Here is a 14,995-nt window from a genome sequence, read left to right as displayed (position 1 = left end):
CCGAGAGGGGAGACCACAAGAATACAGGCGGACACAGAGAGGAAAGTAAGGGGTCTGGGACAAGTACCAAAGGAAAAATCAACGAGAGCAGAGAGTCTCACAGGAATAGTGAGGAGCACATGGAAAGGGTAGGAAGGAAGGCAAGGACTGGTGAGCACAGGAATACAGAGGGATACACTGAAAAGGATCTGGAAGCCGGCAAATACAGGTAGTGTCACGGGGTACGCTGAGGACAACAAGGGATCTAAGAATCGATAAGAACAGGAAGACGTCCAGAACAGGACTAGCAAGAAGAGGATATAGAGAAATATATCAAGAGACAAGTAAAAAAATACGTGAATCAACAAACATAGCAAGTAGAAAAAAAAGTAGGGAGAAAAATAGACTTAGAAACAAGAAAGTGCAGAAATACTGGAAGGTACATTGACATATGAGGAAGAAGTCCAGAGGCTTTTGAACACAAACAGGCAAAACCCAGTGAGAAGGAGTGGGATCAAGAGAAGTAAAGAGAAGTAAACCACGGAAAGGAGATTGCAGTGAGGATAAAATGAGTGGCTGTGAAACTCTGGAGAACAAGGCAAGCAGGAAGCCAGAAGGGACTGACACATGAACACTAACATAAATAGAGTGTAGAAGATGATGCAGTGACCAGCAAGCACAGTGCTGCACTGGTATCTGACGCTTAGCGTGTTATTTTGGACTGAAGCAACTTGTCTAAAGAGACCGACAATGGCTCAGGGCTCTTACTTCGTGGCCATTCTCTTCTTGCAAGAGTTGCATCGTTAAACAAAAAAACAATTAGTAATCAGTCGTAAGTTGGGCACATATGTACCAGACGTCTAAAGAGAGAATAGATTACAGGTCCAGACAAAAGCAACACAGGGAGGTGGTTTTCAAATAGCGAACAATTACATTTATTCTGGAAATGTCTCCCGAAATTAAAAATATATGCAAAAAAACACAGCAGAGAAACGTTATGCAATATAGAAAGGTGAAAAAAACATAATTACCCTTTCAGATTTAGAAAGGTTACTTAGAAATTCACAGCTCCTCGGGTTCAAATCACAACAAAATGTCAATAAGAACCAAGTAGAGGATACAGGGTCAGACATCATGACTTGAACAGCAGGACCCAGATTCACACCCGTCCTGCTACAAAAAGCTAAGTGGGTTCTGCGTGTGATGCATAGGCATGTGTTACCGAAGAGTTACAGACCCAAATCCCAGCAGGATAGACTCGCTTATTCATCTGCCTGAGGTTGCATCATTCAGTTGTGCAGTAAAACAATTACAATTCAGTTTGGGGTGGGCAAAAAACATAAGTGGCCACCACTGGAGGTCTTCAGGTTGCGACAGTCCAGTCAGCAGCTCTTCCCACCCTTTGCTTGGATTAAACAAGTTTACATTTTGGCCCAAACACTGACCAATTATGATTCATAGATCAACAAGCTTGACTTTAATCTCAGTTCGGGCTACAGGTAATAAGATGACATTCCTTTTCAAAGAGAATAGATAGCAGGAGAACAGGACAAAGGTTGTCTCAAAACTGAAGATGAGGAACTTGGCATCCAGACAGTAACTTTAGGAGTGTAAGGAAGATCTTAGTAATGACAGCCAGAACAGCACCAAAACCAAAGAGAGGAGCTCCAAAAGCTGCCTTTCTTATCCAGATATCACCAATTTACAGTCACCCCCCACACCAAATATATTTCACTAAATTAGAAATTATGCACCATGCCATTAAAAGTTGAGAACAGATGGTACCCATTCTGAAATACTGAGGCAATGGGAAAGATGATGCCTGAAAGAACGCACGCGTCACTTTGGCTCTCCACCAGGAGAAAGAGAGTGAGGTACAGGTATCAGATGGCTAAGAGCACCTGGGAGGGAGCAGAATCGGCTGGACAAAGGGCCTTTTTTTGTGTGGGCAGTTTCGGAGTTTGCTGCCAAGGCTCGCGGAAAGATGAGATTGTGCTTGAAAGCGCTTCGGTACTAGAATTCCTGAATTTTAATTCAGGCACACGGTCGCGCCCTGTAACATCGTAACATGTAATTGGACAGCACACGTTCACCCAGAAGAGTATTTTGGTCCTGAAGAACTGATGTTTATTATTATCCAATTCAATATACATGGGAGTCGACGTAATTGTACTGCAAAGGGGAAAACATTTATAAAGCACTACTTTTTAAAATACGTAATTTCGGTTATGTCATGATTACAGTCAACTTGTACGCTCAATGGTTGGGCTCTGGCGTTTGCATAAGCATCCCAGTGCGACTAGGCCAGACTGATTTCAGAATCAGAAATAGCTCTATTCGATTTAAAATTAAATCATAAAAGCTCAGAAGTAAAATACAACTTTACATTAAAAAGCAATTTAACATATACTGCGGATCTAAAATACATCAATTCTACATTCTGATTTTAAAAATGTATCTATTGAGATAACCACACAAGACCCCCATATCTGATATATAAAAGCACTGAAACCCAGATGTATTCCTGTGCTAACAGTCTATCAGGCTAAAACACAAAAAAAAACACACAACAATATTAAGGGGTGCGTGGAGTTTAGACATTTCTTAAATGGTTTCAAAATGGTAATCTTCCATAACTCAAGAAGTAATTTGTTCCAGAGCTTCTGGTGTTCCAACATGCTAGCGATTGCGCTCTGCTGGCGGCCATACTTGCGCGTGCAGACCTCAATTCTCTAGCTGGAAAGTACCAACCTGAGACTGGTCAGAGTGTACGCAGGCTCTTCTTGGTGGAATATGAACATACCAGGATGGGCATTGGGAAAGAGTCACTCACCGTGGACTGGGAGCCGCTGCGCTTCTTGGACAGCTGTGGGGATCCGCCATATTCCCGTGACACCTGCTTCCGGACTTCAGCTGCCACAGTCCTGACGGAGGAAGAAAAAGTAAGAGATCAGTCAACAAGCGGATCAGGTCTAAAAAAAAAAAAAAAATTTTTTTAAAGGACTCAAAAGTCAAACAGGCTACGCTCAGCACGCAAATGACCATCAAACTTGATCACCATGCTTAGCATGCCTTAAGTCCTCCTAAATACCCCTCTCTTATCAAAATAGTTAGAGCACCACTTGAAGGGTTCACAACACCCGGTGCAACAGAAGAGCACAGGAGAGCTCTCTGTCCTACGTGTACAGAACAATCCTGCAAGGCAAATGTCCTGGCAAGGAGTTCAAACCCCTTTTTGACATACACAGGCCCGAATACAAGCAGGTGAAGACGAGTCACAGTGTAAGCATAGGCAATAATGGTATATGCAGCGAGAATGTCGTGGTGCACCATGGGAAGGAGCTGGTAGCCTTCTGTGGTGCATGGCTGTGAATCATGGTGTCACAGTGCATGCCTGAGTAAAACCACCTATGGCTGGTCAAGTTGTATGCTCGCAGGAACAAACAAGCTGGCAATTGCGTGCATGTCCCGGGTGTAACACGGGAAGCTGCTGGGAGCCCTGTGACCTCGGTGCATCCATTCAAGCAGGAAACGGGCAGCTGCTGGAGCGACGTCAGGGTGTGTGACTGCATGATGAATGCACAGGCAGTTGCTGGAAGCCTGTAACGCTGCATGCAGGAAATAGAGGCTGCTGGTGGGAGCTTGAAACTGCGCGCACATGCGGATAGACAACCCGGGCTGCTACTGAACGTTGGGGGTCACGCGTCCTGCGTGCGAGTTCAAACATACAGTCTGCTGCTCATAGCATCTCAAAGCGCATGCGTTCATATTTATTTATAACGTTTTATATCCTTGCAACATTTTCATCTTGCGTTTATCAGTGTTTGAAATTAAATAGAATGTATCCGGGTTCTCATTTCACTATATACCAGCCCTGGTATGTCGTGATGCTACCAACAGGAGGCCGTGTAAGGCCTGCGAGAGTCAGTCAGGGTGGAGCCTGGGCCTCTAACCTTGGCAACTCCGGGGGTTAACTCCAAGACCACAAGCGGCTCAAGACACGGCACAGTCTGGTGGCCCAAACCTAGTTCAGAATAGTACAATGAAACATAGCGCCTAGAGACAGGGTCCTTTCTGAAGTACAGCGCTGCGTTCAGGGTGCAGCCTGGCTGACCCTATGTGCCCGGTCAGTCCGGGGACCAGAATCCAGTCAGCAAGGCTGGGGGTCTTGCACCCCGAGCTGGCTTCGGAGCGCCAGGTCCTTTCTCTCCCCCTCTCTTGCCTCCAGACAGATGTCTCTTCAGCTGCTATGTATTTCCTGGCTCACAAAAAACATCCACAACCAAGTATGTCCCAGCGCACAGCTGCTCCATGTTCGTGGGAGATCAGGGGAAGCCGTGGCGGGAGGAGAGGGTGGGGGTGAGGAAAGGGGAAAACCGACAGGACACACGGGATTTTGCTTCGGGTCTGCACATACTGAACTCCCTCACACACGTTTCTTTGCCATGTTTTGCTCCAAGCTCTGTAACGTGGAACACGAGCTCGCCAGTGTAACAAGTCCTCATCCAAATAATTAAGGAACAAGGTTTCCATTGGAATACAACAGTGAATTCTCAATAAGGAACATTGGTATCTACAACATTCCTATACATTCCTTAAAGTAACATACTAATTAGAATACTTTACTGTAGGAAGGTAGATCCCTGACTATGGTTGCCCCCAACTTTTTGCCTGGTGTTTTGCTGGTTTTCTGACTTAGTTGACCTGAGGCCCTGCTATTCAGGACCTCAGGCCTACTGCTCTCTCTGTAAAATGGATTCCATGTACCCTAGGTACATATCTAATTGGATACTGAGTCACCTTATCAGTCCTGTACAGTGTACCTTAGGTACCCAGGGCATAGGTGTACCCAGGGCCTACCAGGGGCTGCAGCATGTATTATGCCACCCCTGGCTGGCCATCCAAATCTGACACAACTGGCTGCACGACAGCTGGGGCAAGGTGGTGTAATCACCCTTTGCTTTAGATATAGTATACCTATATCTAACCCTAAAATGGACACACAGATCTCCTATCAGTCACTCCTATGGCAGGCCTTAACAATCCTGAAGGCAGAGTGCTTGGAATCGTGTGAGATGGTGCTCTGGCATGAGCTGAGCCTGTCTGCGGCTTTCGGGATCTATCCCTTAGCCGTTTCCATGATATCGCATACCATATACTCTTAAGTGCATTATAATCCTCGCGGTTAAATGCCAACTCTGGTATCGCTTTATCAAAACATGTCGAGTAAGGTGTCATACGAATTGGAATACTAACCCCTCGCCAATTCTGGCGACGGGGTTAGCATTCCACCCTTCTAGAGGGACACGACATGCATGTAACCTAAAACCCGGTTAAAAGTCAGACAGAGCCTTAGCATCCACAAAATGGATGCTGCCACCGAGACACAAGTCTGCCCTCCTGCTGCTGGGAGTCCTCCCAGAGCAGGAGATAAGGACAAAGGGTTTCCTGCCAGGGGCGGTGCCAGCACCGTCCCAGACAGGGTTTTGTGTATTCCAGGTAGGCAGGGCTTTAGAGGAAGGTGACTGCAAGTGGCACCCCGGTGCTCACTGTGCATAGGCCGGCTGAAACCAGTTCCAGGGGCACTCCAGCCCCTGGCCTGGGGAAAGCCCGCCAAGGAAGTGGGTGTAACCACCCCCCTCCTGGTCCCACCCATAGGGCAGGGCTTAGTCGCGTGCCAGCCCCCTTTTCCCAGATAAAGGTAGAGACTGGCCCCCTTCCAAAACAGATCATCTTTGGAATCAAGATACCACTTTCCACGAAAGGACTTCACGATTTCTTCCTCAAGATTCTCCCTTGTGGCTAAGGAGTAGTCACCCTGCATCCGCAGGCACCATCCAAGAACACTGCGGTCTGCTGCACGTCCTTCCTCCGGAATCCGACTGCCCAGCTCAATGAGACCCGGCTTCCCTGGCACCTCTGACCTCTACCCACCTCTACAGCACAGCTGAGAACCGTGGGTGCGACGAGACCTCGAGGGACCGGCCATCGCCAAGACTGCACGACTTCTGCACAGCAAGCCCACCGAGTAATTTCCTGGTGAGTGCTTTGGGGTCCGAGAAGCCCCCACCCTGAGCAGCTCCAGCACCGAAGAGCAGCCCCCCAGCATCTCCACGATCGGCGTGGGGCCCTTCTGCTTTTTGCTGCTCACCGCGTTGTTTGGCTACTAGCCCGCTGGCTTGTGGCCTTCTGAACGACGCCCGACGACATCACTGCTGCTGGTCTGGTTGCTCCAGACTGGCCCTTGCTTCCCTCCATCGGAGAAGTACCCTGGACCCTCCTGGTCCGCCCAAGACGCCATTTTAGGTCCACCGCGTGGGCCTTGCATTTGCCAAGACTTGTTGCCCACTCCTGGGTCCAGCGACGTCGACAGCAAGAACCTTCGTGGGACAGCTCGCACCTCCATCCTGGTCACCGACAACGCCTCCTGGTCCGAGAGACTGCAGAGCCCAGCAGCGCCCACTCACCTGACTGCGGTGACTTCGCCCGGTGCCATCCTGGTGCCCACTTAATCACTGACTAGTGATTCAAGAACTTGGTCCCCTCTGCTTTCAGGTTTCCTTCTTCCTTGATCCAGGCTTGGATCCATCGAACTTTCCTTCACTGGTCGCCTGCCAGCAACTTCTTCCTTCCAGGCTCCTGGTCCGGCAACGAGATCCCCGACGTCTTTTCAGACCTATGCAGCTGCAGCCCCTGGGCTAGGTAACTTCGGCACTTCGGTGTCCCAGCATAGCCTCACTATCCTAGGGTCAGGATCCACTGTCGTTTTCTCCCTACCAGGTCGGGTTCGCCCGTGAACACTAACTTTGCCTTTACTAGCTTCCATAGACTTTGTCCCGCATCCCGCGTGAGAGTGCACACTCTGCACCCGAGTCCCCTAGGTCTCCTAGAAGTAATCAAACGATTCCCTAGTCAAGTCCTAGCGATTCCAAAGCCTATTAGTACTGTTACTTACCTGCTAGTAATTCGCATTCCACTTTTAGAGTATATGGTTTTTCGTGCCCCTCGGGCATTTGTGTATAACGTGCTAACTTAAGTATTTTCATAAGAGTTTTGTTGTGTGCTTAGCACCCTGTCCTCATAAAGAGTACAGGGTTGTTGTGATTCTAATAAATACATTGTTTATTTTCATAACACTTGTGTGGTGTCCTTTCACTGGGTGTTCAAGGGGTAATGTGATGGTAAAACAGCTGGCTTAACACGCCCTCTAGAGTCTTAGCCTTAGACTGCTCGTATCCATGCTACTAGGATAGCTGGTCTATAAGGTTGACTTACAACCAATCATCAATAAGGGTTGTTTGGACTGATATATAGTGATCACTAGAATAGTGAGCACTGCACATCAGGCCAACTTCTCACATTGGTGAGCAGCGGTTGGGATTTGAGCTTGCTGTTGTTTTACCACACATGCCCTAAGAATATCTTGTGAAAGATCACATAAGTACTAAAGGTACATATAACTTAACTTAGAATACTCTGAGTTCTACTGAACCAGGTGTTGTAGCTCCTAGGGCCTAGCACACCCTAAACTACAACTCTAGCAAGGGATCAGTAGGCAAACACATAGTGTAGGTAAGTGCACCACTTACACCTCACTAGAAAAGCATGTCTACCCAGGGAGAATCTACTGAGACTCCCCTGGTCAGTGTTGACCCTCCACAGGTCACTTCAAGATATGCAGCTCTCAGTTTCCAGGAGATGAGACAGATCTGTGTCTCCAGGAAACTGAAGCAGGGGTCTAACCCCACCATTCCCTTTCTGATAGGTCTCTTAGAGACATATGATGCCAGAAAGCTTTCTCAGTTACATGAGAACATGCCAGCCTTAGAGGGAACCTCTGAGGATCCAGATCTCCCCAACATTGCTAATGCAGTTGAGGAGGAGGATCAAGAGGAACTCTCTGGGGATGAGGTAGACAAAGGTCTTGAGGTAGTCAGAAGGCTAACCAGGGCCAACTTAGACTTACTTGGGCTAGGATCTGGGGGACCCCCAGTACTGACCCGAAGTGGGCCTAACCTTGGAGTTAGGAGAGATAGATCTCTTTCTAGGGACTCCAATAGGTCTCTGCACTCTAATGCCTCTTCCCAGAGGAGAAGGAGCTCTCCCCAGTGGAGATGGACTTCCCCTCAGAGAAGAGAGCATGAAGCAAGGATGAGACAAGCCAAACTGAGGATTGAAAGGGAAGAACTTGCCCTGGCCAAAGAGAAGCTTGCCTTTGCTAGAGAGCAGCAGATGAGTGGGATAGTTCCCACTGGTGGCAGCAATCTCCCAAGAGATAGAGAGAAGGGTTTAGATACTAAACACCTGACAAAAATAGTGCCCCCCTTTAAACAAGGGGATGACATCCAGAAATGGATGGCTGCTCTGGAGAGGGCCTGCACTGTGCAGTGCATTCCCCAGAGTCAGTGGGCAGCTATACTGTGGCTCTCCTTTGATGGCAAAGGTAGAGATAAGCTCCTCACTACTAGAGTTGAGGATGCTAACAATTACCAGGTCCTGAAAAATGCACTGGTTGATGGGTTTGGCTTAACCACTGAGCAGTACAGGTTGCTGTTCAGAGACACCCAGAAAACTCAGTCTCAGGACTGGTCAGACTTTGTTGATTGTGCCACTAAGGCTTTGGAAGGCTGGCTACTGGGTAGCAAGGTTACTGACTTCACAGGATTGTATAATCTTATTATGAGAGAGCAAGTCTTAAATAATTGTCAGAACCAGTTATTACACCAGCACCTGGTAGACTCTGATCTGACCTCTCCACAAGAATTGGGTAAGAGGGCAGACAAATGGGTCAGAACCAGGATTAGGCCCAAGAACCAAGGGGGTGACCAGAAAAAGGAATCAACCAAGCCTCAAGAGAAGGGTGGGAATAAATCTCCAGATCAAACCACATCAGGGCCCCAAAAATCCTCTGAGGGGGGTGGGTCCCAGAATCCTTCTAATAACCAGAAGAAACCTTATTGTTATCCCTGTAAACAGGTGGGTCATTTGAAAACTGACAACAGTTGCCCAAAGAATAACAATAAGGAGAACATACCCCCAAGTAACATTCCCAAGCCTCCTGTTACTACTAGTAGTAATCCCCCAGGTGGTGGGAGTGCCCCCAAGAATTTGGGTGCATTTACTTTGGGAGTTCCTGGGGACTCTGGCCTAACCAGGTCCCCAAACTTAGATACTCTTGTCTGTGAGACTGGCATGGGGTTTGCCAACTTCACAACTTGTCCCAACACTTTGGGCAAGTACAGACAGGAGCCCCTCATCAATGGTATAAAAGTTGAGGCCTATAGAGATACAGGGGCTAGCATCACTATGGTGACTGAGAGTCTAGTCCCCTCAAGGCAACTTTTACCTGGTGCCACATACCAGGTGACCAATATTGATGGAGTACAGAGAGATCATCCCATGGCAGTGGTCAATCTCAGCTGGGGAGGTGTCACTGGCCACAAGAGAGTGGCAGTGTCACCAAACTTGCCTGTAGATTGCCTACTGGGGAATGATTTAGAGCTCTCAGCCTGGGCTGAAGTAGAGCAAGAAACCCATTCTAGAATGGTAAACATCCATGGTAAGGTTAGTGGGGCAGTGGTAGCCACAGCCCCAGTCCAAGATATCCTCCCTGAACAGGTCAGGAGGGTTGTGCCAGTCACAACCCAATCTCAGACAACTTCCTTCCCAGAACAGGTTGTCAAGGCTGTGATGGTCACAGCCCACACCCAAACTGAGCCCCCTCCTGAAAAGGTTGGGAGAGTTGTGATGGCCACAGCTCAAACTCAGACAGATGACAGTGTTGTGAAGCCTGAAACTATGGATCACTCCACTCAGACAGAGAGTATTGAGGAGGAAGAGAAATCTCCCCCCCACCAGACTTTAGGAAAGGATCAGCCTCCTCAGGGAACTGATCTGACCCCTTGTGAAGAAACTGCCACAGAGGTAGTCAGGCCTAGCCTGGCAGAACCCCTGATGTCAGTGGACCCTTCCAAGGTGGGACCCAGTCTGGAGCAGGTAACCTGCCCCTCTCTACCCTGCCTCAGTCAGCCCAGGGCTGTAGAGGTCAGGGAGGCCAGTGTTGGACCCCAAAGGGCCCCCTGTCCAAAAGAATTCCCCAATCAGCAGATTAAGGGCACTGAAGCTAGTAGACCTAGCCAAGTGAAAATAAAACCAACTCCTGAGGGATCCCCCTTAAAATTAGTTAGGGACCTCCCCCAGATGGACACTGCTGGGCACAGCCAAACTTGGGACCTGAGGGCCCCAGACCTGACCTGTCCCTCCAGTAAGCCAAACAGAGGGACCCCAACCTCCAGCTGTAGGTAGCCAGAGGTTGACCCTGAGAGCCCAAAACAACTCAGTCTTGGAAAGAAAGGCCTCTTTGGTGGATGATGATTGGATGAAGCTGAGCCCAAAATTAGTGGAGCCTCACTTCAGTACTCCATCTCAGCACCAGCCTTTTTCTTTGACAAAACACACCACAGGTAGAGATTCCCTATGGTGGAGACCCTCAGACACCCTCAGGGTGAGGGATTGCTTAGTGGACCATGAGATAGGGGGTAACCATGCCAGTGCTGGTACTTCCTTATATGGCCACTCAGGCAATATAGGCTTACCTGGCAAGGCTAGCCTTATCTCCTTTCGTTTGGGGGGGGGGGGGTTATGTAGGAAGGTAGATCCCTGACTATGGTTGCCCCCAACTTTTTGCCTGGTGTTTTGCTGGTTTTCTGACTTAGTTGACCTGAGGCCCTGCTATTCAGGACCTCAGGCCTACTGCTCTCTCTGTAAAATGGATTCCATGTACCCTAGGTACATATCTAATTGGATACTGAGTCACCTTATCAGTCCCTGTACAGTGTACCTTAGGTACCCAGGGCATAGGTGTACCCAGGGCCTACCAGGGGCTGCAGCATGTATTATGCCACCCCTGGCTGGCCATCCAAATCTGACACAACTGGCTGCACGACAGCTGGGGCAAGGTGGTGTAATCACCCTTTGCTTTAGATATAGTATACCTATATCTAACCCTAAAATGGACACACAGATCTCCTATCAGTCACTCCTATGGCAGGCCTTAACAATCCTGAAGGCAGAGTGCTTGGAATCGTGTGAGATGGTGCTCTGGCATGAGCTGAGCCTGTCTGCGGCTTTCGGGATCTATCCCTTAGCCGTTTCCATGATATCGCATACCATATACTCTTAAGTGCATTATAATCCTCGCGGTTAAATGCCAACTCTGGTATCGCTTTATCAAAACATGTCGAGTAAGGTGTCATACGAATTGGAATACTAACCCCTCGCCAATTCTGGCGACGGGGTTAGCATTCCACCCGTCTAGAGGGACACGACATGCATGTAACCTAAAACCCGGTTAAAAGTCAGACAGAGCCTTAGCATCCACAAAATGGATGCTGCCACCGAGACACAAGTCTGCCCTCCTGCTGCTGGGAGTCCTCCCAGAGCAGGAGATAAGGACAAAGGGTTTCCTGCCAGGGGCGGTGCCAGCACCGTCCCAGACAGGGTTTTGTGTATTCCAGGTAGGCAGGGCTTTAGAGGAAGGTGACTGCAAGTGGCACCCCGGTGCTCACTGTGCATAGGCCGGCTGAAACCAGTTCCAGGGGCACTCCAGCCCCTGGCCTGGGGAAAGCCCGCCAAGGAAGTGGGTGTAACCACCCCCCTCCTGGTCCCACCCATAGGGCAGGGCTTAGTCGCGTGCCAGCCCCCTTTTCCCAGATAAAGGTAGAGACTGGCCCCCTTCCAAAACAGATCATCTTTGGAATCAAGATACCACTTTCCACGAAAGGACTTCACGATTTCTTCCTCAAGATTCTCCCTTGTGGCTAAGGAGTAGTCACCCTGCATCCGCAGGCACCATCCAAGAACACTGCGGTCTGCTGCACGTCCTTCCTCCGGAATCCGACTGCCCAGCTCAACGAGACCCGGCTTCCCTGGCACCTCTGACCTCTACCCACCTCTACAGCACAGCTGAGAACCGTGGGTGCGACGAGACCTCGAGGGACCGGCCATCGCCAAGACTGCACGACTTCTGCACAGCAAGCCCACCGAGTAATTTCCTGGTGAGTGCTTTGGGGTCCGAGAAGCCCCCACCCTGAGCAGCTCCAGCACCGAAGAGCAGCCCCCCAGCATCTCCACGATCGGCGTGGGGCCCTTCTGCTTTTTGCTGCTCACCGCGTTGTTTGGCTACTAGCCCGCTGGCTTGTGGCCTTCTGAACGACGCCCGACGACAACACTGCTGCTGGTCTGGTTGCTCCAGACTGGCCCTTGCTTCCCTCCATCGGAGAAGTACCCTGGACCCTCCTGGTCCGCCCAAGACGCCATTTTAGGTCCACCGCGTGGGCCTTGCATTTGCCAAGACTTGTTGCCCACTCCTGGGTCCAGCGACGTCGACAGCAAGAACCTTCGTGGGACAGCTCGCACCTCCATCCTGGTCGCCGACAACGCCTCCTGGTCCGAGAGACTGCAGAGCCCAGCAGCGCCCACTCACCTGACTGCGGTGACTTCGCCCGGTGCCATCCTGGTGCCCACTTAATCACTGACTAGTGATTCAAGAACTTGGTCCCCTCTGCTTTCAGGTTTCCTTCTTCCTTGATCCAGGCTTGGATCCATCGAACTTTCCTTCACTGGTCGCCTGCCAGCAACTTCTTCCTTCCAGGCTCCTGGTCCGGCAACGAGATCCCCGACGTCTTTTCAGACCTATGCAGCTGCAGCCCCTGGGCTAGGTAACTTCGGCACTTCGGTGTCCCAGCATAGCCTCACTATCCTAGGGTCAGGATCCACTGTCGTTTTCTCCCTACCAGGTCGGGTTTGCCCGTGAACACTAACTTTGCCTTTACTAGCTTCCATAGACTTTGTCCCGCATCCCGCGTGAGAGTGCACACTCTGCACCCGAGTCCCCTAGGTCTCCTAGAAGTAATCAAACGATTCCCTAGTCAAGTCCTAGCGATTCCAAAGCCTATTAGTACTGTTACTTACCTGCTAGTAATTCGCATTCCACTTTTAGAGTATATGGTTTTTCGTGCCCCTCGGGCATTTGTGTATAACGTGCTAACTTAAGTATTTTCATAAGAGTTTTGTTGTGTGCTTAGCACCCTGTCCTCATAAAGAGTACAGGGTTGTTGTGATTCTAATAAATACATTGTTTATTTTCATAACACTTGTGTGGTGTCCTTTCACTAGGTGTTCAAGGGGTAATGTGATGGTAAAACAGCTGGCTTAACACGCCCTCTAGAGTCTTAGCCTTAGACTGCTCGTATCCATGCTACTAGGATAGCTGGTCTATAAGGTTGACTTACAACCAATCATCAATAAGGGTTGTTTGGACTGATATATAGTGATCACTAGAATAGTGAGCACTGCACATCAGGCCAACTTCTCACATTTACCACATATTACAGCCAGCTGGGCGACTGTATGACATGCGTTACAGTGGGTCTGCAAAGGTTACTCTAAAGTTCTCTACAAAACCCCATTTAATTCCCATGTCTAACCCCTCCCAGGAGGGCGAGTGCCCTCGGCCTTCCCGGCCCATACCTGCATCCCAACGTCCATTTTCCTCGCACAGATGGAAACAAGCCTTGAATTGTGCAGAACGGCCACAGTTCCTCTTTATTCACATTTTGATATGCAAAACATACAGATCATTATTTTAAAAACATGCATAACGTCTTAATTACCCCCACATTGTCTGTAGCTCAAAACCAGTAGTCCTTACTAGATAACAGCATCTTGTGACAGCGCCCTGAGCTAAAGCCCTTTCCCAGCCAGAGTCTAGCTCCTCTCCTGCGGCTTCTAGGCTACACCATGCTGCCAAGTGTTGTGGGCGGCCCTTCTGCCTGCCCAAGTGTTGTGGGCGGCCCTTCTGCCTGCCCAAGTGTTGTGGGCGGCCCTTCTGCCTGCCCAAGTGTTGTGGGCGGCCCTTCTGCCTGCCCAAGTGTTGTGGGCGGCCCTTCTGCCTGCCCAAGTGTTGTGGGCGGCCCTTCTGCCTGCCCAAGTGTTGTGGGCGGCCCTTCTGCCTGGCCAAGTGTTGTGGGCGGCCCTTCTGCCTGCCCAAGTGTTGTGGGCGGCCCTTCTGCCTGCCCAAGTGTTGTGGGCGGCCCTTCTGCCTGCCCAAGTGTTGTGGGCGGCCCTTCTGCCTGCCCAAGTGTTGTGGGCGGCCCTTGTGCCTGCCCAAGTGTCGTGGGCGGCCCTTGTGCCTGCCCAAGTGTTGTGGGCGGCCCTTGTGCCTGCCCAGGTGATGTGGGCGGCCCTTGTGCCTGCCCAGGTGATGTAGGCGGCCCTTGTGCCTGCCCAGGTGATGTGGGCGGCCCTTGTGCCTGCCCAAGTGTTGTGGGCGGCCCTTGTGCCTGCCCAAGTGTTGTGGGCGGCCCTTGTGCCTGCCCAGGTGATGTGGGCGGCCCTTGTGCCTGCCCAGGTGATGTGGGCGGCCCTCGTGCCTGCCCAAGTGTTGTGGGCGGCCCTTGTGCCTGCCCAGGTGATGTGGGCGGCCCTTGTGCCTGCCCAAGTGTTGTGGGCGGCCCTTGTGCCTGCCCAAGTGTTGTGGGCGGCCCTTGTGCCTGCCCAAGTGTTGTGGACGGCCCTTGTGCCTGCCCAAGTGTTGTGGGCGGCCCTTGTGCCTGCCCAGGTGATGTGGGCAGCCCTTGTGCCTGCCCAAGTAATGTGGGCGGCCCTTGTGCATGCCCAGGTGATGTGGGCGGCCTTTGTGCCTGCCCAGGTATTGTGGGCGGCCCTTGTTCTTCCCAAGTGTTGTGGGCGGCCCTTGTGCCGGCCCAAGTGTTGTGGGCGGCCCTTGTGCCGGCCCAAGTGTTGTGGGCGGCCCTTGTGCCGGCCCAAGTGTTGTGGGCGGCCCTTGTGCCGGCCCAAGTGTTGTGGGCGGCCCTTGTGCCGGCCCAAGTGTTGTGGGCGGCCCTTGTGCCTGCCCAAGTGTTGTGGGCGGCCCTTGTGCCTGCCCAAGTGTTGTGGGCGGCCCTTGTGCCTGCCCAAGTGTTGTGGGCGGCCCTTGTGCCTGCCCAAGTGTTGT

At 50.8% G+C, this 14,995-nt stretch overlaps 1 protein-coding gene across 8 annotated transcripts in view; it reads right to left on the bottom strand.

Moving 5' to 3' along the window:
* DOCK6 (dedicator of cytokinesis 6) overlaps window positions 1-14,995 on the bottom strand; it is a 439,831-nt gene that overhangs the window by 379,577 nt on the left and 45,259 nt on the right. For all 8 annotated transcript variants that reach the window (XM_078684817.1, XM_078684827.1, XM_078684835.1 and 5 more), the window contains exon 2: window positions 2,813-2,903. In XM_078684817.1, coding sequence (XP_078540943.1) covers window positions 2,813-2,903 — 91 coding nt within the window. The remainder of the gene's footprint in view (window positions 1-2,812; window positions 2,904-14,995) is intronic.

Source organism: Lissotriton helveticus, chromosome 1_1, assembly GCF_964261635.1.
Source record: "Lissotriton helveticus chromosome 1_1, aLisHel1.1, whole genome shotgun sequence".
NCBI lineage: Eukaryota > Metazoa > Chordata > Amphibia > Caudata > Salamandridae > Lissotriton > Lissotriton helveticus.
Note: the sequence above shows the minus strand (reverse complement) of the source record. Positions and strands in the feature narration are given on the sequence as shown.